Here is a 25773-nt window from a genome sequence, read left to right on the forward strand (position 1 = left end):
CCAAATAAAACAGGCAGTATAAATGGAGATTATCTAAATATGAAGAGTTTTGTTTTCTATGTTTATTTTATTTCTGAGTTATTGCTGACGTACTTGACATTGTCTGGATATACTTGAAGAATAAGTTAAAGAAAGAAATAAAGGATTATTTGGTATTTAATAATGATCCTGTTGTTATTGCTAGATGTCCTTTCCATCGTCCACATTGCCTCTTTATCAATAACTCTGTTAGAGTGTAGTCAAGTCTGCCTTTTTTCAGTCCAAGACAAGTCCAAGATTGCAACTAGCTGAGATTGAATCAAGACTGAAAGAGGGGTTGAGACCAGGTCAAGACAGAGTCCAAAACTAAGCATTAACTACAGTTTAACAAGTTCCAATCCACATTTTCTAATTCTCTGATGGTGCAAATGAGACTCAACTCTACTGAACCCCGGCAGATTTACTTTAGGCAATAGATTAAAGCTTTTTAAAGGATCTCAAAAGTCACTGAGTAGGGGTGTACACAACAGGACACTGAAATGTGGTAGTGTACATGTAGCTGTAATCTATAATAATAAAAGGCAAAGCCCTCACTGACTGACTTACTGACTGACTGACTCATCACTAATTCTCCAATTTCCCATGTAGGTAAAAAGCTGAAATTTGGCAGGCTTATTCCTTACAGCATACTTACAAAAGTTAAGCAGGTTTCATTTCGAAATTCTACACGTAACGGTCATAACGGTCAATAAAGGTCGACAACGTCCGCCATGTTGAACTTTATTATTTATGGCCCCATCTTCATGTAATTTAGTAGGCTTCCCTGCGCTAACCGAAACCTATGTACTTACTTATTTTGATGGTATGACGCCACTGTCGGCCACCATGTTGAACTTTCCAACGTCGCCAATTTTCAAACTTCCCGTGTAGGTAGAAGGCTGACACAATCTTCACGAAATTTGGTAGGTGGCTTCCCTGCGCTAACCAAAACCGATGTACTTACTTATTTCGGTGGTATGATGCCACTGTCGGCCGCCATATTGAATTTTCCAAACGTCACTAATTCTCCAACTTCCCGTGTAGGTAGAAGGCTGAAATTTGGCAGGCCCATTCCTTACAGCTTACTTACAAAATGTAAGCAGGTTTCATTTCGAAATTCTAGGTGTAACGGTCATAATGATCAACAACGTCCGCCATATTGAACTTTCTTATTCATGGCCCCATCTTCACGAAATTTGGTACACGGGTTCCCAACGCTAACTGAATCCTACTTATGTACATATATACATCCATAGCCTGCAGCTCTGTCACCGTGTGAGGCGGTGTTGGGTCCCCCATCCCAACGCCTCCCACGTTGTTGGCTGACTGCCTATATAAGGCTGTCCGTCGCTCCAGTCTCTACATTCCCTTCCTTGCTTCGCCACTGGATTCACGTCTCCCTACTGATAACTACAGCCTTTTTGTTTAATCCACGGCTTCTCTGCTGTTTTGTTGTTTGTTTATTACAATTATAGTTATTGTATAGGTATTTTACACTTATTTTACATTGTTCAGGTACCCATTTCCTTTATCATTCCAACCCCCATTACCATGTCTATCGAGATGATCACTATCGATCAAAGAACTATCACTTACCAAGTGGTTTCCATGCCCGGAGATACCACCTACCTTTTCCATTCTCTTTGTTACATATTGCACGGCCATATCAGGCTCACTCTTGATATCTGGAGGAACATTGTGTCTTATGTATTGAATGACTGGGACAGGTTCAAGGTGTGGACTGATGACAGTACAGGAGATAGTTATACTACACAGGAGCACTATAAGAGTGAAATGCTTAAGCCCTTCACCTATGCATCTGCATGTAAATTGATGGCTGCCGCTGAATTGTTTGGTTGTCTCTTTCAAGTGTACCGAAATGTCCAAATATTTTACACCTTTCGACAACCGCCAATGCCTCTTAAACATCTTAGATTCACAGGTGACGATTTCAGTAGTGGACACTTTGATGTTTATGAATGTTTAAACTCTCAAAAGCTGGATGTGATTTTATCGCTGAAACCGGTTGTGTGCTTACAACGCTTGACAGATGCCAAATGTCACTTCAATACAACAAATTCTGCAAATACTGTCATAATTGAAACAAACCATGAAACTCAAACCGATTATGACAACAGCAATCAAAGCTGTGAGATTTGAGACAAGATTACTGTTCACATGGCCAACTGTAAGTTGCATGCTCAAGAGTAAGCTCAGCGCACAGCTTGGTCATGTTACAACCGGAGGGCCGAACTGACAATATGGTATACAAAGGGATCCTTAACAAATAATTATTGGCATATTTTCCCTAAGTTTAAAAAGGGAAAATTTTCTTCTTAATAAAAATTTTAATGCAGTACTTCTCTGCTGCGAAGCACGGGTATTTTGCTAGTATATACAGTGGGGTGAAAAACTATTTGCCCCCTTCCTGATTTCTTATTCTTTTGCATGTTTGTCACACAAAATGTTTCTGATCATCAAACACATTTAACCATTAGTCAAATATAACACAAGTAAACACAAAATGCAGTTTTTAAATGATGGTTTTTATTATTTAGGGAGAAAAAATCCAAACCTACATGGCCCTGTGTGAAAAAGTAATTGCCCCCTGAACCTAATAACTGGTTGGGCCACCCTTAGCAGCAATAACTGCAATCAAGTGTTTGCGATAACTTGCAATGAGTCTTTTACAGCGCTCTGGAGGAATTTTGGCCAACTCATCTTTGCAGAATTGTTGTAATTCAGCTTTATTTGAGGGTTTTCTAGCATGAACCGCCTTTTTAAGGTCATGCCATAGCATCTCAATTGGATTCAGGTCAGGACTTTGACTAGGCCACTCCAAAGTCTTCATTTTGTTTTTCTTCAGCCATTCAGAGGTGGATTTGCTGGTGTGTTTTGGGTCATTGTCCTGTTGCAGCACCCAAGATCGCTTCAGGATTTTTTGGTAGACAGCAGAATTCATGGTTCCATCTATCACAGCAAGCCTTCCAGGTCCTGAAGCAGCAAAACAACCCCAGACCATCACACTACCACTACCATATTTTACTGTTGGTATGATGTTCTTTTTCTGAAAAGCTGTGTTCCTTTTACACCAGATGTAACGGGACATTTGCCTTCCAAAAAGTTCAACTTTTGTCTCATCAGTCGACAAGGTATTTTCCCAAAAGTCTTGGCAATTATTGAGATGAGCCCTAATGTTCTTTTTGCTTAACAGTGGTTTGCGTCTTGGAAATCTGCTATGCAGGCCGTTTTTGCCCAGTCTCTTTCTTATGGTGGAGTTGTGAACACTGACCTTAATTGAGGCAAGTGAGGCCTGCAGTTCTTTAGACGTTGTGCTGGGGTCTTTTGTGAGCTCTCGGATGAGTCGTCTCCGCTCTTGGGGTAATTTTGGTCGGCCGGCCACTCCTGGGAAGGTTCACCACTGTTCCATGTTTTTGCCATTTGTGGATAATGGCTCTCACTGTGGTTAAGCTGGAGTCCCAAAGCTTTAGAAATGGCTTTATAACCTTTACCAGACTGATAGATCTCAGTTACTTCTGTTCTCATTTGTTCCTGAATTTCTTTGGATCTTAGCATGATGTCTAGCTTTTGAGGTGCTTTTGGTCTACTTCTCTGTGTCAGGCAGCTCCTATTTAAGTGATTTCTTGATTGAAACACTTGTGGCAGTAATCAGGCCTGGTGGTGGCTACAGAAATTGAACTCAGGTGTGATACACCACAGGTTATTTTTTAACAAGGGGGCAATTACTTTTTCACACAGGGCGATGTAGGTTTGGATTTTTTTTCTCCCTAAATAATAAAAACCATAATTTAAAAACTGCATTTTGTGTTTACTTGTGTTATATTTGACTAATGGTTAAATGTGTTGGATGATCAGAAACATTTTGTGTGACAAACATGCAAAAGAATAATAAATCAGGAAGGGGGCAAATACTTTTCACACCACTGTATATATATGTGTGTGTATATATATATATATATATATATATATATATATATATATATATATATATATATATATATATGTATGTATATATATATATATATATATATATATATATATATATATATATATATATATATGTATATATATATATATATATATATATATATATATATATATATATATATATATATATATATATATATATATATATGTATGTATATATATATATATATATATATATATATATATATATATAGTCACGCACGCAGTAGGAGGCATGGATTGATTCGATAGCACCTGGGAACCATTCGCCAGGGAATGGCGGGTATTAACTTTCTCCCTCTGCTTCCTCATAGAAAGAAAGACCTTCCTGCACCATAGGCCTGGATTGACCGCAGTCGCGTACTTCCGCTTCTTCCTCCGCCATCTTGCCCTGGCGCCATCCTTCCCATCCTCCCTTGCGGTCCTTCCCGCATCCCTCCACTTCCGGCTCCTCCCCAATAAAATGGCGCGGCGCCAGGAGCGGCGTGCGCTATGAACTGTTTTGTTTATATTTTGACCTGTTTTGTTTGTGCAAAGTTCTGTACAATATCACGGGCCGGAAACCCCAACCCTTATTGCTGTCTCCTCGGTCCTTGACAAGTGGCGTAGTCGGCAGGATACAGAGATCCCGGAATGACGGAGGGACAGGACCTCAACACGGTGCTGCAAGCGATGAATGACCAGCTCCAGGCGCTGCAGCTGCGCAAGCCGCCACCACCCGGGAGCTGGAGGCCACGAGGCCAGGTTAGTGGAAGCCCAACGGGCGAGACCAGACCCGCCCAGGCAGCCGCCTCATCCTTTAGTCCCGATGGGCCCTTCGGAGGACGCCGACGCTGCTACCTGGGCATGTTTGAGAGGGCGGCCACCCGGAGCGAGTGGCAGCGGTCAGTGGGCGCCCATCCTGGCGCCATACCTGAAGGACGCGCTGCGGGCCTATTATGACCTCCCTGAGGAGGAGGCGCTAATTACGACCTCCTCAAGCCCGAAATACTGGCCCGCTCGGCATTAGCCGGGCCAGCAGGCGGCGAATGGCGGAACTGGGTCTTTGACCCTGAAAAGCCCTTCGCGCCCAGGCGCTCGAAGTTCTGGGGCAAGATGGGCCGCTGGCTACGGCCAGAGGCCCGGCAGGCGGAAAGTGGTCGAGCGGGTGGCCTGTGAAGGCCTGGTCACGCGATGCCCAGTTCCCTCGCCCAGCAGGTCCGGGACACGCCTATCAGAACATGTCGGGCCTCCTCGGCGCCCTGGAGCGTCAGTTGGCGGTCCTCCGACTTGGGGGGTCAGAAAAGCCTGCTCGCGGGAACCGGCAGGGACGGGCGGCCACCCCCGAGCCCCCTCGACGCGCTGCAGAAGCGCCAGCCAGAGCCAGAGAAGCGGGACCGCGCGCTGTTTCAAGTGTGGCGAGACCGGTCACCTGCTACCAAACTGCCCCCATCACATCGCCCCGGAGCCTATGGACTGCAGCTGGACGTCGTCGGAGAGGTATTGTACCCCGCCGCATCCCTTGGCGAGTCGAATCACGGGAGTGGTGTTGCTAAATGGGCACGCCGTGGTGGCTTTGTTTGATTCCGCAGCAACATTACCATTGTTGCTCGCCGCTTTGTCTTACGCAACAGTGGTTAAAACAGCATTTGTTGGTCACTTGTGTGCATGGGGGGACTAGGTCATATCGTTCCGCTCACTGCTATGTCACCTGGAAGGGGAACCAATCCAAATGGCGGTCGCTGTGTTACCTGACCCCCCCTTCCCAGTGATTTTGGGACAAGACTGGTCTAAAAGAATCAGCGGTAAGCCATTCGCCGCTCCCGGGGCCTCGTTGGATCTTGTTATGAGGGGAAAAGGCACCCCTCCCGCGGCCTCCACGCCGTGCACAAGGGCAGGCCCTATGGGCGCTGGTGTCTCGGGGACCTTTCCGTGGCTACGGACCTTGACCCGAAGATTCCGCGGAGAAGGGACTAGCCAGGAACTCTTCCCGGGCCCAGGCCCCAAGACCCTCTCGGCGCCTGGACCATCAATTTCGGTCCACGCCGCCTCCTTTAAGAGGGAGCAGTGGAATGATGACTCCCGCGCTTTGCCGGAATGCGTCGTTCTGCCTAACAGCTCAACAGCGGACGGATCCACACCGCTGGAACCCTTCTTTGTCCTTGAGAATGATCTGTTGTACCGGTGGCTACCCATGAGGGCGAGGTGCGGAAGTTGTTGCTAATTCAGCGTACCTTCCGGCGGAGATATGCGAGTTGGCACATGCTCACCTCCTAGGCCCACCTGGGGCGAAAAACACTGGAGAGGATTAAGCCCGCTTTTACTGGCCTGGGATCAATGAGGAGGTCCGCGGTTCTGTCAATCCTGTCCGAGTGCCAGACCCGCCAGATTCCTAGGAGGGACCGTGCTCCTCTAGTCCCTATTCCCCTCGTGGACATCCCTTTGAAAGGATAGGGGTCGATTTGGTGGGACCCTGGAGCCCTCAACCCGTGGCCACAAGTATATCCTAGTCATGGTGGACTATGCCACCCGGTACCCAGAGGCGGTTCCCCTGCGCTCGCTAATACTAAAAGCATCGCACGGAACTGGTTAATTTGTTTTCCGCGTGGGCATACCCAAGGAGGTCCTCACGGACCAGGGTACGCCCTTCACTTCGGATACGTTCAAGGAGGTAGCCAAATTACTGCAGATAAAGCACCTGAAAGCGTCAGTCTATCACCCGCAAACTGACGGGTTGGTCGAACGGTTTAATCAGACGCTTAAGCAGATGCTCCGCAAGGTAGTCAGCCGGACGGCAGGAACTGGGACCAGCTCCTCCCGCTCGTGCTTTTTGCCTACCGGGAGGTACCCCAGGCCTCTACAGGCTTCTCCCCATTTGAATTGCTATACGGGCGACAACCCCGGGAATCCTCGACATCCTAAAGAAGGCTGGGAGGCGAGGCTCTTCCCTCCTCTAACATTTTGATGCGTGGCGCAACTGCGCGACCGACTCACAAAGATCAGGCCCCTCCTAAAAGAGCACGTGACTGCGTGCGCAAGCAGCGCAGGCCGGTGTTACAACCGCAACTCCGTCCTCAGGGAGTTCGCCCGGGGACCGAGTTATGGTGCTCGCCCCGACCTCCCACTTTCGAAGCTGCTCGCTCACTGGCAAGGGCCTTACGAGGTTAAGTTAAGGAGAAAAGGACTGCGTCGACTATTTGGTGAAACAGCCCAATGCGTCGACCGGTGAAGGATCTATCATGTCAACCTGTTAAAGCCCTGGAGATAGAGAGGAGCTCCCAGCTCCCATAGGTCACTCTCCCTTTTCGCAAGCACAACTGCCCTTAACCTCGGTGAAGAGCTGACCCCAAGCAGCGGCAGGAGTTAGCCCAAACACTCCGAGCCATCCCGAGGTAGTGGCGAGTCACCCGGCGGACGCGCTGATTGCCATATAGTCACGGAGCCGGTGTCGTCCGGGAGAGGCCCTACAGACTCCGGAGGCAAAGCAGCGCAGAGGTCGAACTGGAGGTGAAAGCGTATGTTGGACATGGACATAATTGAAGAGAGCCATAGTCCCTGGTCCAGCCCTATTGTCCTCGTCTCCAAGCCAGGCGGCTCCTGGAGGTTCTGTAATGACTTTAGGCGTCTGAATCAGATCTCAAGTTCGATGCCTACCCCATGCCCGCATTGGCGACCTCCTTGGCGGCTGGAGTGCGGCTCGGTATCTGACTACCCTTGACATGACAAAGGGTATTGGCAAATTCCTTTAGCGGCATCCGCAAAGGAAAAACGGCCTTTAGCACCCCTAGCGGGCACTGGCAGTACAAGGTCCTCCCATTTGGGCTGCACGGGGCCCGGCGACCTTCCAGCGTCTGGTAGATAGAGTGCTGAAGCCCCACCAGTCCTATAGTGCCGCCTACCTGGATGGCGTTGTCAGCTATTCCGGCACCTGGGAGGAGCATCTACTGCAGGTCGCAGCTGTCCTCCGAACACTGGCTAAAGCCGGCCTCCGCATAAACCCCCGGAAGTGTTTTTGGATTAAAGGAGGCCAAATATTTAGGCTACCTCGTGGGACAAGGACAGGTGCGGCCACAGAGCTCAAAGTTAAAGACATCTTAGAATGGCCCGTCCGAATACCAAGAAACAGGTGCAGGCTTTCTTGGGGCTTGCGAGTTACTACCGCCGGTTTGTTCCCGTTTCTCGAAGAGCAGCACCCTTGACTGACCTGACAAAAGAGGGCTCCCTATCGTGGTGTGGACCGACAAAGCAGAACACGCGCGTTCAGTGACCTAAAGAAGGCCCTAACGTCGGCACCTGTGTTACGGACGCCGATTTTGGGCTCCGTTTATTCTCCAGACCGGCGCGGACACAGGCCTGGGTGCCGTGCTGAGCCAAAGCGTCGATGGTGTCGAGCACCCTGTGATGTACCTTAGCGGAAACTGATGGACGGGGACCCGTGCGCGGCAGTGGAGAGGGAGGCCTTGGCCATTAAGTGGGCAGTGACCCACCTCCGTTACTACCTGCTGGGTGCGAATTCACTCTGGTGACTGATCACGCTGCACTTCAGTGGATGTCCCTACACAAAGAGTGAATCCAGCGGGTCACCAGGTGGTTCCTGGACTTACAGCCGTATAAGTTCACTGTCACTTATCGGCGGGCACCCTTCAGGCCAATGCCGATGCCTCTCTCGTATTCCACGACCTCTCGGTTAGGTCCGCCCGACCTGGCGGTCCTGGGCTAAGGGGGATGGTGTCGCATACTTGAGTAGGAGGCCGCGGATTGATTCGATAGCACCTGGGAAACCATTACGCGCCAGGGAATGGCGGGGTATTAACTTTCTCCCTCTGCTTCCTCATAGAAAGAAAGACCTTCCTGCACCATAGGCTTGGATTGACCGCAGTGCGTACTTCCGCCCTTCCTCCGCCATCTTGCCCTGGCGTCATCCTTCCCATCCTCCCTTGCGGTCCTTCCCGCATCCCTCCACTTCGGCTCCTCCCCAATAAAATGGCGCGCCAGGAGCGTCAGCGTTATGAACTGTTTTGTTTATATTTTGACCTGTTTTTTTGTTTGTAAAAGTTCTGTACAATATACGGGGCGGAAACCCCAACCCTTATTGCTGTCTCCTCGGTCCTTTACATATATATATATATATATATATATATATATATATATATATATATATATATATATATATATATATATATATATATATATATATATATATATATATATATATATATGTATATATATATATATATATATATATATATGTATGTAATGTATATATATATATATATATATGTATATATATATATATATATATATGTATATATATATATATGTATGTATATATATATATATATATGTATATATATATATATATATATATATATATATATATATATATATATATATATATATATATATATATATATATGTATATATATATATATGTATATATATATGTATATATATATATATGTATATTAGAAAATAAGACTCTGGGATTACTAGCATTGTTATTTATAATCTTGGAGAAATAACAGCGTCTCTCAAGACGGACAGTGTTATTGTATTCTATTATTTTGACTTTTAATATTTCATAGTGGATAGTTAGTTCAGTCTTTCTCCATTAACGCTCAGCTCTGCGGCATGTTCTCTTTAAATCAGACACTCTTTGGGTCTTCCATAGTATAACAATGCTAGAAGATTTTTTCACTGTCTTTTCAGGTGCAACTATGTCAACAGCAGCTCTCACTTTAGTATTAAATCTTTCCATCTTACTATTTACATTATCCTCACTATTATAGTTGGCACTATAAACGGACTGATTGCTTAGAATGTTTGTAAGTTTTAAAGCTGCTGCCGAGTCAAAGAAGCGTTTTTTAACAATATGCTTCTCATGAGTGTTTTTTATCATTAATTCTATATTAAAAGTAGAAGAAAATGGTCTGATAGACCAATATCAATGATCTGTTTTATATCAACTTTCAGTCCTTTAGTAATCACTAAGTCTAACGTATGACCTGCTTTATATGTAGGCTGATTTACGAGCTGCCTCAAATCAAAAGAATCCAGGAGGTTCATAAATTCTTTTACTTTTAGATCACACTGATTATCTATATGAAAATTAAAGACTCCAACTATTTGGAGTGTGTCATAGTTAGTAATTAAAATTGACATTAAGTCAGAGAATTCCTCAAAAAAAGACGCGTTATATTTAGGAGGTCTATACACGGATAATACTAGAACTTGAGAATCTCCATGAACAACAACGGCGAGATACTCAAAGGACTTGAACTTACCAAAACTGACATCTTTACATTTTAATCGGCTCGAGTAAATGTTAGCCATTCCGCCTCCCTTTTTCCCCTGGCGGTCTGCACGAGTAAAACTGTAACCGGGGCACAGATTCGATTAAAACAGCCGAGCCGTCTGAGCTAAGCCATGTTTCACTTAGTGCAATAAAATCTATTTTTTTATCACTAATAAGATCGTTGATAAAAAATGTTTTGTTAGTTAAAGCTCTAACATTCAATAGTGCCATATTTAATGTTTCGGAGGTGCCAAGATGAATACTATGTGCGTTATTGATATTTTGAATAGGAACTCAATTATTTTTATTAGTGCGGCTCTGAGTGTATTTTTTGTTTAATCTGTGATCTGTTTTTATATTTTTAATACATTGTTCCTCTAAAATAGTAATTTTAATTAGATTATTGGAGTTTATGCTGTATTTACTAGATTTTCTATGTGCATTGAGATTGCTTATTACAGTATTAATGTTGTGCATTTTAACGGAAGATTCTATTAAACACTTATCATGCCCTGGCACAACAGTATCATTTCGGAAGGGGTTAAGAGCAGAGATAGATAGTCAAGAAAAACTAATTACCTTCGATATGTTTTCGGAGAGGACCCGGGTGCCGAAACTGTTTGGATGCAGGCCATCACGCTTGAAGAGACGTGGCCTTTCCAAAAAGAGATTCCAATTGTTGATGAAACCGACATCCTTCTTCTTGCAGAAACCCTGTAGCCAGTTGTTCAATCCTAGCAGACGACTGTAGTACTCGTTGGATCGTCTGACGAGAGGTAGTGGACACCGAAACGAAGATCTTTGCCGATGGGGTCCTCTCCTTCGTGTCTTTAATCAAAGCTGTGAAGTCAGCCTTCAGGATTTCTGATTGTCGGTGCCTTATATCGTTTACGCCGGCATGCGAGACGATTGCTCCAACTGCCCTCTCCTTGTGTTTCGTAGACTGCTGGCGCACTTTTCATTACATCTCGGACACGAGCACCGGGAAAACAAGAAACAAACGATTTTGCATTAGGGCATGCGACATTAAGGTTTCTAATGATAGAATCACCTACCACTATTACATCACCAGGGGCTGAAAGCGAAATGGGGACACGGAGAGGGACAAAGCGGTTCTGAGATAGGATGCTCGCCTGTGCCGAAGGAGGTGCTCTGGCCTTGAACCCCCGCCTGCATAGCTGAAATCCACCGAGGTCATCAGCAGCGTCGCTCCTACGAGACGCAGGGGTGAGGTCGGCATAACGCAGGGTTGATGTTTCGCCGGTTCCAAATGGCAAGGACGGTTTATCTAACAGCGGGCCTTCAGATTTCTAAGGTATCTCCGTCGGGACAGGAGTTTCTGAATCTGTTCATCGAAAGTGCCTGGAGTTCTTCAACTACGATTTCAACGCGAGTTACCCCACTGTCGGCCATTTTCTGCTTGGAAACGGTGAAGGCAAGAGAAGGAGTAAGTGGGCATTAAAAAGTTGGTATGACGCTGGGAAAATTGCATCGCAAAGGAAGGTGACTATGTAGAAAGGTGCTCATAATTTGTTTTTGAGATTCTTAATAAACAATTAAAAAATATTGCAGAAACTTTTTGAACGTCCGTCGTATAACATATGAAAACATTTTCTTCTGTAGCAGTGAATTCAGCATTTTTTGTCTCACATTTCCTCTGTTATTCTATATTTACACAGGTCGTTGTAGACACGGAATACACATGAAATGCATGTATTTCAAATCACAGTATTTCATTACCTATATAATACCATATAAACACTTCAACATAGACTTCAGGTGTGAGGATTTTAGCAGGGTAATGCCTTCATCTGGCTGAAGTACAGTGGGGTGTAGCAGGCTGCATTCTGCACATTTGCAAATCAAATGTGGGCATTTAGTGCAGTGATAAGGAGCTACGAGCTTCTTGCCATTTGTCAGGAAAATATAAGAAGGTCAGGGACAACAAAAAAATTATAAACTTCAGGGTTCTAAAAATCTGCAGCACAAGTTCGATGTTAAAAGCCATCATTGTCTCGCAGTTTTGTTCTGTTTTTTATTTAAGGCTTGATTATTCTGTCACAAAGAAATCATCTCACTAGTACCATGTTCTGGACTCAACAGATGCGTGCGGATTTGTCATGACAGAGAACGAAGTTCAAGACATTCTAAGTTAAAAATGTATGTGGTAACTAGTTTCGTCACCCTTCTAGTATCTTGCAAAAGGTAATGTTGACTGGTGTTAGCATTTTAACTGTGATTTTCACTTTCAAACATTGTTATTCTGATGACACTTAACAAAGCCAGGTAAAACACTACCCTGCCTAACATAAACAAAATAGTTGCACAGCTTATTAGTAGTTTTGTAGTGCTTTCTGTCAAATGGCAGATGCTTATCGTATTTTGCATCACCTACATTATTACTTTCTATCTTTCACTGTTAAAGTAGCACTAAGCTGCAGTCACAGACCTGAGAAGAGCACCTCTCACAGTCTCACCAGAACTCGATTGTATGCATTTTATATGTGAGTGTCAGAAAACTACTGTCATTTAAAACATTTTCCTTTTAAACTGCATAAAGATGAACTTCCATGACTGTGGTTTGTTAGCTTCTCCATAATTTATTATTGTGGGTGTAAGGCAATGCTTTTACTCAGACCTGCGGGCACCCCTTCGAACATGAATTTATGGAAAACTCTACTGCAGTGCATTTTAGCTGAAAGGCAGACAATGCTGTGAGCCTTGAAAATAATTTAATAATGATTAATAAATCAATAAATCTCAAATAGTGTGGGGTGGGAGGAAACCATGAGAAGCAAAATTTAAAGAAGCTGGGATTACAATCAAAGTCTATATCCACCGCAAGGCATGACAGCTACAATCCACGTCATAGCATCATACAAAAAAGCACAACCAGCATACTAATATTTATTATAGATTTTTTTATGGGATTAATAACAATAATTATCACAGACCGTACCGCAAGGCCAACAGCCAGAGTAAAACTCTTGAGAGTAGTAAAGAGAGAAAGGTGTCTTTATCCCCAATATAAATGCTTATTCTAAACTATTATTGATTAGATCCTGCCGGGTTTTAAAAACGTTTTGAACAGATCCTCTAAGAGAGAATTTGATTCTTTCCAATTTTATATAGTATATTAGCAGAATACCCGCGCTTCGCAGCGGAGAAGTAGTGTGTTAAAGAAGGTACAAAAAAGAAAAGGAAAAATTAAAAAAAAAAACGTAACATGATTGTTAATGTAATTGTTTTGTCATTGATATGAGTGTTGTTCTCATATCTATCTCTATATATATATATATATATACTAGCAAAATACCAGCGCATCGAAGCGGAGAAGTAGTGTGTTAAAGAAGCAATGAAAAGAAAAGGAAACATTTTGAAAATAACGTAACATGATTGTCAATGTAATTGTTTTGTCACTGTTGTGAGTGATGAGTGTTGCTGTCATATATATATATATATATATATATATATATATATATACTGTGTGTGTATATATATATATATATATATATATATATTTACACACACACATATATACATACATATACATACATACACACACATACAGTATATAAACATATATATACATATACATACATATCTACATATATACACACACAGCTATTTCGTATCAGTGCAATACGCTGCTTGTTAAAACGGATAACTCCGCTCTTACGTGCAAGTCTGCGTGGATATTATGAACTATCGATTTGTTCAAGTTCTATTTAAATTTTAAATAGATGGAATTTTTATTTAGTTGACAGAAATATCTTTGGTAGGAATGGTAAAAACAGACAGGAATATTATTCGTGAATAAATCAACTCAAACCTTAAAAACTTATAATATTTTGCTCTCCATAAAAATATATCCTGTCTAAATTATACAAGTTAGAAATAAAGTAAACGTTAAAACGTTTCTTTACTCTTATGTAATTTTATATAAAAAATAAACTTAGATTTTAAATATCCCAAAAGATTTTGCTCTCTATAAAAATATATCCTGTTGAAATTATACAAATTCAAATATGAACATGCTGCATAACAAAACCTAGAAATATAAATAAAATGTGTTCCTTTCAGCAGTAACAAATCAAATCATTCAGTTGTCTTTGCTCATATGTCATTTTAGAGCTGGACGCCTGGCATCTTTTTTTGGCAACAAGTTCGTTTATGTTTGGTGTGAGGTTCTGTGTTGTGGAGATTCTCAGGATGGATTGCAGGTGCTCATCAGTGAGGCGACTCCTGTGTGCTGTTTTGTTAGTCTTTATCACTGAGAAGAGCTTCTCACACAGATATGTGCTACCAAACATGCACAAGGTTCGAGCCGCATGTAGACGGACTTTTTTTGTTCTTCAAAGTCACCAAAGCACCGTGCAAACTCAGTGCGCCAGTTTATCAGCAAAGTGCGATTTGGGAACACCGTAGTGACGACTTGGTTTAACATTACTTGGCAACAGGGAAAGTGGGGCAAATTGCACTGGTGCATTTGTGTCTCCCATAAAAGCAGCTTCACTTGAAATCACTTTGTGATTGTGCACGGGTAAAAACGTCCGCTGAAGTGTCAGATTCTTATTTAATTCTTCTGCTTTCTGTATCTTCTGCATTGCATTCAGGTTACCCTGATGTTTTGTCTCATAGTGCCGCCTTAGATTAAATTCTGTAATTACAGCCACATTAGCTCCACAAATGAGACACACGGGTTCAGTAAACATATACTCAGCCTCCCATCGGTTTTTAAAGGCTATATTTTCAGAATCAACTTTTCTCTTCAGCATCGCCTGAGCTAGCTTCGCAATAACTTGCAGCATCATAAGCTAGACTTGATTAACGCGGTAAGTGTTCGGCAAGGCAGCTGAAGCGCTGCATTATGGGATCTGTAGTTTATTGTGTTACCAGCGCTTCATATACCCGGGCCATTAATAACAATAATAAAGTATATAAAATGATCTCGCGGGCGGATATAATTACACGCCGGGCGGATGTGGCCCGCGGCCCTTGAGTTTGACACATATGGACTAAATAGAACTTGAAAAGATGTATATTTTTTAAATGCGATCGCGCAATTCTGATAGCGTTGACGCGCACTACAGCCTGTATGCCTCAATAAGTCATCCTCATGAATACACTGAGTATGACTTTACCAAAACAATCATTGATGGCGAATAAAGTATCCATTATTCGAGTATGTAGATCGGGATATATATATACATATATATATATATACCCGCGTATCGCAGCGGAGAAGTAGTGTGTTAAAAAGCTAGAAAAAGAAAAGGGAACATTTTAAAAATAACGTAACATGACTGTCAATATACAGTATTTGTTTTGTGAGTGTTACTGAGTGTTGCTGTCATCAAGGATTTGATTATCATTATTTCTTTCAATCAGGTTCGTATTTGTAGGATGTTTTGTGTTCAAGTTACATTCCGTGTTTGTCAATCGTTGTAAAGATAAGAGATTTCATTCATCGATTCGTTTCTTACTGCATCAATAAACAGCTCGTCTACCTTTTTATCTGAGACCTGACACACTGCATGCACGGGTTTTTTTTTTTTTACACTGTCTTCATTTAGCTGGACATTAACTTTTTCCACCGTGTGCTTTGTTTCCGCAGTAGCTGCATTTATGAATATGCTTGTATGTATCAGACGCTTCATATTTTTTGCTGCCTTTTCAATTGTGTAATTCAGTTTTTGTTCAGCTCTTTGGAACTGTTGCTTTTATCTGTGCACTGCGCCAGTTCACGCGGAGCCGCTCGGTGTACATGCATCGAAGTTTCCCAGCTGTGCTGGTGCCATCTCGCTATGTCCATGGCTGTATTTAATGTTACCTTAGTCCTGGCACTTAAAACTTTCTCTCGCAGTTTCGCTGAGTTTGTATCAAACACCACCCTGACCATCTCATCTTCCTCTGCATAAGCGCAGTCCTTAACCCATGAATATTTAGTGGGAGTTTGCTATTGGATTGCCGCTGACGGACGGCCTTATATGGGCAGGCACTAAATTACAAATGCCAGCGGCAGCCTGTCTATGAACTTAATTTAAAGTGTAGGTTTACATTGTGCTTTGTTTCCGAAGTAGCAGAACTCATAAATATGGTTGTATATGTCACTCGCTCGCTTCTTATTGTTTCGCTGCCTTCTCAATTATATAATGCATGTTTTCTTCAGCGCTTTTTGGAGGTCTTCCTGGTTTTCTATGTACTGCGTGATTACGTGGAAGGTGTGATGATGTCACACGAAACTCCGCCTCCACGGGCGGATATTTATATATCCGCGCTTGGCAGCGGAGAAGTAGTGTGTTAAAGAAGGAAAGAGAAAGAAAAGGAAACATTTTGAAAATAACGTAACATGATTGTCAATGTAATTGTTTTGTCACTGTTATGAGTGTCGCTGTGATATATATATATATATATATATAGCAAAATACCCGCGCTTCACAGCGTGTCGTGTTAAAGAAGTTATGAAAAAGAAAAGGAAACATTTTAAAAATAATGTAACATGATTGTCAAAGTAATTGTTTTGTGTATTTTGGCAAAGCCACAAAGTTTTTTCGCCTAGCTGCATCAGAAAATATATATACACATACATATCTATATACATATCTACATATACACATATATGTATATATCTATATATATATATATATATATATACATACCTATCTACATCATATATACACACAAATTATATATATGTGTGTGTGTGTATATATATATACACTGTGTGCACAATTATTAGGCAAGTGTGTATTTTGACCATATCATCATTTTTATGCGTATATTCCAACTCCAAGCTGTATTAACTTGAATGCTTATTGGATTTAAGCACGCCAGGTGAAGTGTATTTGTGTAATGAGGGAGGGTGTGGCCTAAGGAGATCAACACCCTATATCAAGGTGTGCAGAATTATTAGGCAGCTAGTTTTCCTCAGGCAAAATGGGCCAAAAAGAGATTTAACTGACTCTGAAAAGTCAAAATTGTAAAAAGTCTTTCAGAGGGATGCAGCACTTTTGAATTGCTAAGATATTGGTGTGTGATCACAGAACCATCAAACATTTTGTTGCAAATAGTCAACAGGGTCGCAAGAAACGTGTTGAGAACAAAAGACGTAAATTAGCTGCCAAAGATTTGAGAAGAATCAAACGTGAAGCTACCAGGAACCCATTATCCTCCAGTACTTTCATATTCCAGAGCTGCAACCTACCTGGAGTGCCCAGAAGTACAAGGTGTTCAGTGCTCAAAGACATGGCCAAGGTAAGGAGGGCTGAAACCCAACCACCACTGAACAAGAAACATAAGTTGAAACGTCAAAACTGGGCCAAGAAATATCTGAAGACATATTTTTTCAAAGGTTTTATGGACCGATGAGATGAGAGTGACTCTTGATGGACCAGATGGATGGACCTGTGGATCAGTAATGGGCACAGAGCTCCACCCAACGTGGAGGTGGGGTACTGGTATGAGCTGGTATTTTTAAAGATGAGCTAGTTGGACCTTTTTGCATTGAAGATGAACTCAAAATCAACTCCCAAACCTACTGCCAGTTTTTCGAGACACTTTCTTCAAACAGTGATACAGGAAAAGACCATGATTTTATGCAGGCCAATGCTCCATCACTTGCATCGGTTCTCACTGCGTGGCCAGCCAGTAAAGGCCTTAAAGATGAAGGAATAATGACATGGCCCCCCTTCCTCATCTGACCTAAACCCTATCGAGAACTTGTGGGCACTTCTTAAACGCTAGATTTATGGGGGAGAAAAACAATACACCTCTCTGAAGAGTGTCTGGGAGGCTGTAGTCACTGCTCCACAAAAAGCTGATCGTCAACAGATCAAAAACTGACAGACTCCATGAATGGAAAGGCTTATGACTGTTATTGGAAAGAAGGGTGGCTATATTGGTCATTGATTGATTGATTTATTTTTTGAAATGTCAGAGATGTTTATTTGTAAATTTTGAGGTGTTTGTTTATTATTCTCACTATAACAGATGAAAATAAACAAGTGAGATGGGAAAATTTTCATTTTTCCTTTAGTTGCATAATAAATCTGCACACTAATAGTTGCCTAATAATTGCGCACATATGTATTCCCTGATGATGTTCACACTCACATTTCCGTTGTGAAACATTCAGGTTTCAGGTTTATTAACATTTTGGATTGACTGATAGCACTGTGTTTGTTCCATATTAAAATTAATCCTCAAAAATACAACTTGCCTAATAATTCTGCACTCCTGTATATATATATATATATATATATATATATATATATATATATATATATATATATATATATATATATATATATATATATATATATATATATATATATATATATATATATATATATATACATACATATATATATACACATACATATACTTGTGTGTATTTGGTCACTGAGTGCAAGGGAAAAATAATAAAATATAGTCTATAAGTTATTAAACAGTAAAACATTAACGTTTTAAGAAGTACAGATATATTGAGCAGTACTGAAGTGGTTGCGGGTAAACTACATTTTAAAGACTGTGTAACACAACAGGTAAGTAACTAACAGCAGCTAAAATGTATATGGATCATCTCTCGTAGTAGATCCCTTTTGAAAGGCGCTACACGACGGCTGTGGTATAGAAATTACATTTTCTATGTGAACGTTCAAATTTGTGCCTCTGGTAATGTGCCTTACCGGCATTTAAAGAAAATTAGTTTTGTGTCCTCTGCAGTGTTAAGAGAGAAAGCTTTGGTTTGGGATAAAAGGAAAAAATGTGTAAAGAAAGGAAAGTTGCCTTTTTCTTTTATATAGTATAGAGAGATGTGTTCGCTGACGTTATGATCGCCTTTTGGGGACAGTCGCGGTGGGTCTTGTGTAGACTGGTGAGACGCCCCGCCATTAATCGGCTGTGATGGTACTGTCAGTCCTCCACTCGTGTGCGTGTCTTCATAATCCGAGGTGAGGACCTCATAATCGTATACGTGCAAAAGAAAGTATGAATCGCCTTAATATTATTTTGCCGTGGTGTAGAAAAGGGGTCCCGTGTTTGCACTTGTCTGGGATATAGCGCAGGGGGAGGATGAAAAAAATTAAAAGTGCTCACTTTGACTTAAGGCAGAAGCGCAGTCAGCGGCTCAAAGGCCGGCACAGCTATGCACGCGCGCTGGCTGCTCGACTTTTGCAGGGCAGGAGACCACAGTTTTTGCAGACACGTTCATGATATCAAAAGTCTCAGCGCTCTTTGGAGGTCATTCATATATTATATGATATTTATATATATCAAAATACCCGTGCCTCGCAGCGGAGAAGTAGTGTGTTAAAGAAGTAATGAAAAAGAAAAGGAAACATTTTAATAATAACGTAACATGATTGACATTGTCATGAGTGTTGCTGTCATATATATGCCTGCCTAAATAAGTCACCCTCGCTTTGCTCTTACTTTATTTACCGTTCATTTAATCATGGCTAATGGCGGAAAAATTATAAAATGGAAGGAGGATGGCTTTACCAAAACAATTATTGATGGCGAATCGATTATTCATAAAGCTTGAATTGGTGATCTGTTTTTCTGTGTTAACCTCATATTTTTCATACTTCTTCTCAAACTAAGGTGGTGCGAGGGTAAAATGAATCGGGATGCGCTGATCAATGTAATCGGTGTACCAGGAAATCATGCATTGACAAAAGCTCCCCTTTGCTTGTAATGCAAAGGGTGATTAAATGCATTATTTTTAACGTTATGGAGCACATGCATCGAAGCTTCTCAGCTGTGCTTGTGCTAAAAAAAGGAAAGATTTTAAAAATAACGTAACACGATTGTCAATGTAACCTTTTGTAAGTAGTGCCTGGAGGATTCAGTGTTGAGAAACTCTAGAGACAGCGTGTGTATTAACTTGTGGATTTTTCTGTGAGTATTTGGTGGCAGTCTGACGAAGTTGCTTCGGAAGACAGCGTTAGCCGTGGAGCACAGCTCAGAGCGAAATGAGATGAATGGGAGGGGAGATGATGATGTGACTCCCCCACCCGCCTTAACTGTCAATCCCCCACAAACACAGTCTCTCGGAATTTGCATAAGCACAGCCCTTCACCTACAATTTTAACTTAGTTACAAAGTGATCAAAACTCTCATTTATATCCTGCGTCCTCTCATTAAACTTGTATCCCGCATTACCTGTGGGCATGTGAAACGCCAGCGGTAGCCTGTCTATGAACTTAATTTAAAGTTTAGGTTTACACCTTGCTTTCTTTCCACGGTAGCAGCACTCATGAATATGGTAGTATATGTCACTTCGCCGCTTCTTATTGTTTCGCTGCCTTCTCAATTATATAATGCATGTTTTCTTAAGCGCTTTTTGGAGGTCTTCCTGGTTTTCTACGCACTGCGTTGACAGTCAGTTCACGTGATTACGTGGGAGGCGTGATGATGTCACACGAAACTCCGCCCCCCCACGTCATTCCAGCTCAACTCCATTACAGTTAATGGAGAAAAATACCTTCCAGTTATGACCATTAGGCGTAGAATTTCAAAATGAAACCTGCCCAACTTTTGTAAGTAAGCTGTAAGGAATGAGCCTGCCAAATTTCAGCCTTCTACCTACTCGGGAAGTTGGAGAATTAGTGAGTGAGTGAGTGAATGAGTGATTGAGTGAGGGCTTTACCTTTTATTAGTATAGATAACATAAGTTAACCATTGCATTAACAGAGGTGGTTTAGGATTCATCCAGTTCAGTTAGATAAGTCTACATATTAGTAGTGAAGTAAAGGCAATTACAGTTTGTTTGTCCTTCTCCACTTTAAGCCCATCTGGAAGTACACCAAACACAGCTGTTAATGGATTAGGAGAAATTTTCATACCAAGGCTGTCTGATAGGCATTTAAAGAATTTTGTGCAGAATGATGTTAATTTGGTGCACGCCCAAAGCATGTGGCCTAGTGAAGCTGGAGCTTGATTGCAACGTTCATAGGTTGCATCTTGCCCTGGAAACATTTTTGACAATTTTAAGAGATAGATGCGCTTGATAAAAACAATTTAAGTTGAATAATTGAATGGTTTGTGCATATGGAGCTAGAGTGAATTCTGTATGTGGCTGCCTTCCTTTTCCCATTGTACTTTGGGCTATTTAAAGGGAAGGGACTTTGAAATGTTTTATATTTTATAGAAAAGCTGTCTGAGTCCTCAAAACTAATCAATATCTCTTCTGGAATAGAAATGGGTAGGAGGTGAGAAAATTTGGGCAGATTTTGTTTAGCAAAGTTTCTAATTTAAAGATAGTGGAAATATTATGTTGATGGGAAACTAAATTTAGAGTGTTATTATTCATAGGATGCAAAGATATTATTTATATGCAAATCTCTAAATGATTTAATCCCATACATTTTCCTAACATTAAAAACTGTAAGTTTGAAAGGGTGGAAAAACGTGGTTTATCATGTAGAGATGCCTTTTCTCTGCTTCTTACAAAATAAAAGCAATGTGTCCCTTGTTACTCAGGTCCTATTGGGAAACATGACAACTTGAGGCAATGAAGGGAAATAGGGAAATAGAGCCACTGGAGCCTAAATTTTGTGCAAGTTCCTCAGCTGCATTGAAAGTGCATAAAGAAAAAAACTTCAAAGAAAGAGGCTGGACTCATTTGAGACCAAAACAAAAAATTTCATAAGACAGCCAAGTCTGAGACAAGCCCAAATACAAATACCCCCAAGTCCGAGACAATTGCAAAAACATCTTGAGTCCGGACTCTGCTCTCATTAGTCAAACATTTGTTCATTTTGGGTCTGATTGGATTCCAGAATTGAGAAAACTCCTTGCAGGGTTGTAACCCATTTCTGAATCATGAATTCTTAGTTCAAAGTGGGCAGTTCGTAGTGCTTAAATTATAAATAGCAGCCAAAAGATCAGAAGTTACACAGCAACCCTTTGATTCTCTTCTTTGTTGTGCTGCACTTCTACTCTTGATCAAGCCTCACTCAGCACCCCCCTGCAAAATCCCACCATATTGTTTTTTTGAAATTACTGCAAATAGTTAGGAGCACCTAATGTTTAGAATCTTAGAGAGCTACTATAGAAAATTTGGTCCAGATTGGTCAAAGTGTGCAAGATTGTATAGTGAATGTACAGACAGACATTCTTTTTTATTTATATATAATATATATACATATTTATATACATGCATATAAATGTATATGTGTGTGTGTTTGTATATTGTGGAAGTTAATCTCCGACTCAGACAGGCAGACAATTCAAGTGCAAGCACACGTTTTTTGTTTCTCACATTCCTTTAATATGTGTAAATGTGTGTGTGTGTGTGTATATATATATATATATATATATATATATATATATATATATATATATATATAAAGCTTGGAAGGAGACGATACGTGATCTTCTCGAAAGACAATTTGACATACCGCGAGAGACATTTTAAGGTAGTGAGACAAAAGGACAGCTGCTGTACAGGCTTTTAAATGATCAACACACAGCACAACAAACAGAACACACAGCAAGGCAGCTGCAGCAGAAAGACAGCAGCTGATCATACCATATCTCCTCAGCGTGCGTTCAACCACCCCCGTTTATATATTGTGACTTGTGAGTCCCTGCCTTGCACCCCAAAACATGAGGCTGAGTCTCAGTACTTTAGCAAAACCAGCTTTATTCATTTTGAAACAGAAACAGCACGGTTATTTATTGTAGCGGGATCTACCACTCCCCTATACACAGACACAGCAATCGGGCAAGGTCGTGACCAGGTTAATGGCTAAGGAATGCTGTTCCCTGCATTTACAATATTCCTTACATCACCCATCGACGGCAGGCGCTCATAGCGACCGCGATCTTTTAGGATTTGTTTTCGCGGCAAGCTGCTACAGTGCTGGGAGCCTGCGGTTGCCCCAGCAACCAATAGGCTGTCTTCCACAGATGTGGTGATCGCACTTTGGGATACTTTTTTGCCAGGTCATCCCGTTAGGGGAAATTCAGTATAACAAAGGCTTAGGAAACCACCGTCGCAGTATAACGAAAATTGCAAGGAGTGAAACCAATGCCAATGGTCGAGAGAGTACCTTCCTGTAGCAGGCTACGGAAAATATAGACATATATAGATAGCCACATTCACTGTGTTTCCCAGTTGACACGATAAGTCCAGTGCATCCGCACTATTGCGAGTGCTAAAAGTACCATTTAAACTAATACAGGTAGATGTGGAAACCAGGTTTTCTGATGAAAAAACAATAACATTTTAAACAGTATCGTTTACATACAACAGATTTTGGCGAATCGTTTACATGCAATTATTTATATCCATTGATACACTAGATGCGTGCATATCCCATGGTCTTAGAGTTGGCGGGCGGGGCTCTGTGAGTTGGCGATCGTGGCTCTCTGTCTTGCGTTCGGTGTAAAGTCAATGTGGCTCAGAGGTGCATGTGGACTTTTGCACAGATGAAAGCGACTGAGGCTGTGTTTGGTGAGTTGTTGCATGCCTCAAGAGTGACGCTGAACTCGGGAGGATGGTTACAGTTGGCGTGCATGGCTCAGTCATGCGTATCCCATGACGCGGTAGTAGGGTTAGAGTTGGCGGGTGGGGCTCTGTTGAGCGTATCCCATGGTCTTAGAGTTGGCGGGTGGGGCTCTGTCTTGCTTGCGCTCACTGTATTGCGTGCCCTCGATGTCTTGTTTGTGCTCAGTGTCTTGCGTGCCCTTAGTGAATAAAAGTATATAAAGTATGGACTCTGCATTGAAGCATAAAGAAGTTTTCCCCTCAGATCTGTAATAGCATTTTTTTAACACTTTATGAATTGTTTGTGGGTGTTTAGTTTTCAGTGGACAGTAGTACATTAGAGGAGAATTAACTGCCCAGCATTGATTTTGTTTTTTCTTGCATTAAAATTTTAAGCTACCGTGTTTCTTTCCTTTTCTTATATATTTTAGATAAAGAATCATTTTTCTATTACTTTTGCTATATTCAAATTTTCTGTGAAGACAAAGTCAATGGATTTTGTTGGTGAAGCTGAGCCTGAAAAAGAGTTTCATGTACCATTGGATTCTTACAGGTAAGCTACATATATTTCTGTATGTTGAGTATTAGAAACAAATTGTTTTTCAAAGGTGTCTTTTCATTGGTTCTTTTAAAGTTTGAAATATGCAGACAATAAACTTACTGTAAATGCTGAATTGCTGTTGGCTTTTTACAAGGTAAGTAAACACCTTAAGTGCTGAATTCCTATATAGACATCAATCATGTAGCAAATTTGTAATATTTATAATTATTTACAATATTTTGAACATTGTTCTCTATATGCAGTAATGCTTATGCTAGTAGAAATAAATTTAGTCTATTAAACCATGACTTGGGCTCAGAATTCTTTGCAAGTGCAGTTAACCATGAGCCAGATTTGGGGTGACGTTTAATGATCACCTTAACATTATTAATAAATTCAACAGTATTAATAATGCTCCTGCCATCTAGTGAATGAAAATACATCACACTGTAAAAATGTATGAATATTTCTCTACATTTTGCCACTCTAACATGAGTCATCAATATTCCTTAGTTGGATACAGCCTCCAATTAATAACCACATTGGCAAATAAAAAGCTGTAAATGCAGTTTTAGACCAATATGAAACAGAACCATTACTCTAATCAAGCAATAGTGATAACAATGTGAATTTGTCATCAGACTTTAACACTAGAATTCCTGAATTCTACAAAAAAAACTCCCAGGCCACCTTAAAGTCCTTCACACCTCTCCACCAGCATCTTTTGTTTTGCAAATGTGTAGATCAGCACAAGCGGCAAGCACCCAGCTATCCCATCCCCCCTCCCCCGACAGAGCTGAGGTCAGTCGCAAAATTCTCAGAGCTCACCTCTCTTTATCTGGCAGTGAGGTGCCTTAAGTTATATTGGGTAAATAATATATCATTATCTGGATCAAGCGCTAACTTTTACAAGTAGTCAAAATTTACACGGGGTGTTACAGACTCAAATTAAATGTATGTTTTTATTATATTATAGTAATAATAATAATAGCAGCTCACTACTCAAAACATGAAGCGCCCGGGGTGGGGGAATTATCCCTGTATGTCAATAACAGCTGATATACTAACACTAAATTTGTACACAACAAATGATTTTTACACAATTTTTTTAAATGCACACACAGTTTGAACTCGGAAACATTCCAAGTTAGAATCGTTTGAAGATTGAGACACAACTGTACATGCCTTGCAGCACTTTTCTTCATAGATGACATAATAAAAAGATTGAAAAAACAAAATTATAAATGTCCTGCTCCTCTAAATTAATCAGTATTTTTAGTTATATATTATGGCAAGTGGAATGTTTAATTTTTTTTTATTCAGTGTTTATACTATGAACCTGAGAAAATATAAAAAATTGCAGTGTTAATCTGTCAGTGTGTGCACAGCGACTTGCCATCTGAGCATTAAACCAACTTCACAAAAAGAATTTTAAACAAAATATTTGATTTGAAT

At 41.2% G+C, this 25773-nt stretch overlaps 1 protein-coding gene across 1 annotated transcript in view; it reads left to right on the top strand.

The window, feature by feature from the left end:
* vps13c (vacuolar protein sorting 13 homolog C) overlaps positions 1–25773 on the top strand; it is a 624410-nt gene that overhangs the window by 467365 nt on the left and 131272 nt on the right. Inside the window, exon 54 of the mRNA XM_039771364.1 lies at positions 24209–24330. Coding sequence (XP_039627298.1) covers positions 24209–24330 — 122 coding nt within the window. The remainder of the gene's footprint in view (positions 1–24208; positions 24331–25773) is intronic.

Source organism: Polypterus senegalus, chromosome 12 (genome assembly GCF_016835505.1).
Source record: "Polypterus senegalus isolate Bchr_013 chromosome 12, ASM1683550v1, whole genome shotgun sequence".
Classification (NCBI taxonomy): domain Eukaryota; kingdom Metazoa; phylum Chordata; class Cladistia; order Polypteriformes; family Polypteridae; genus Polypterus; species Polypterus senegalus.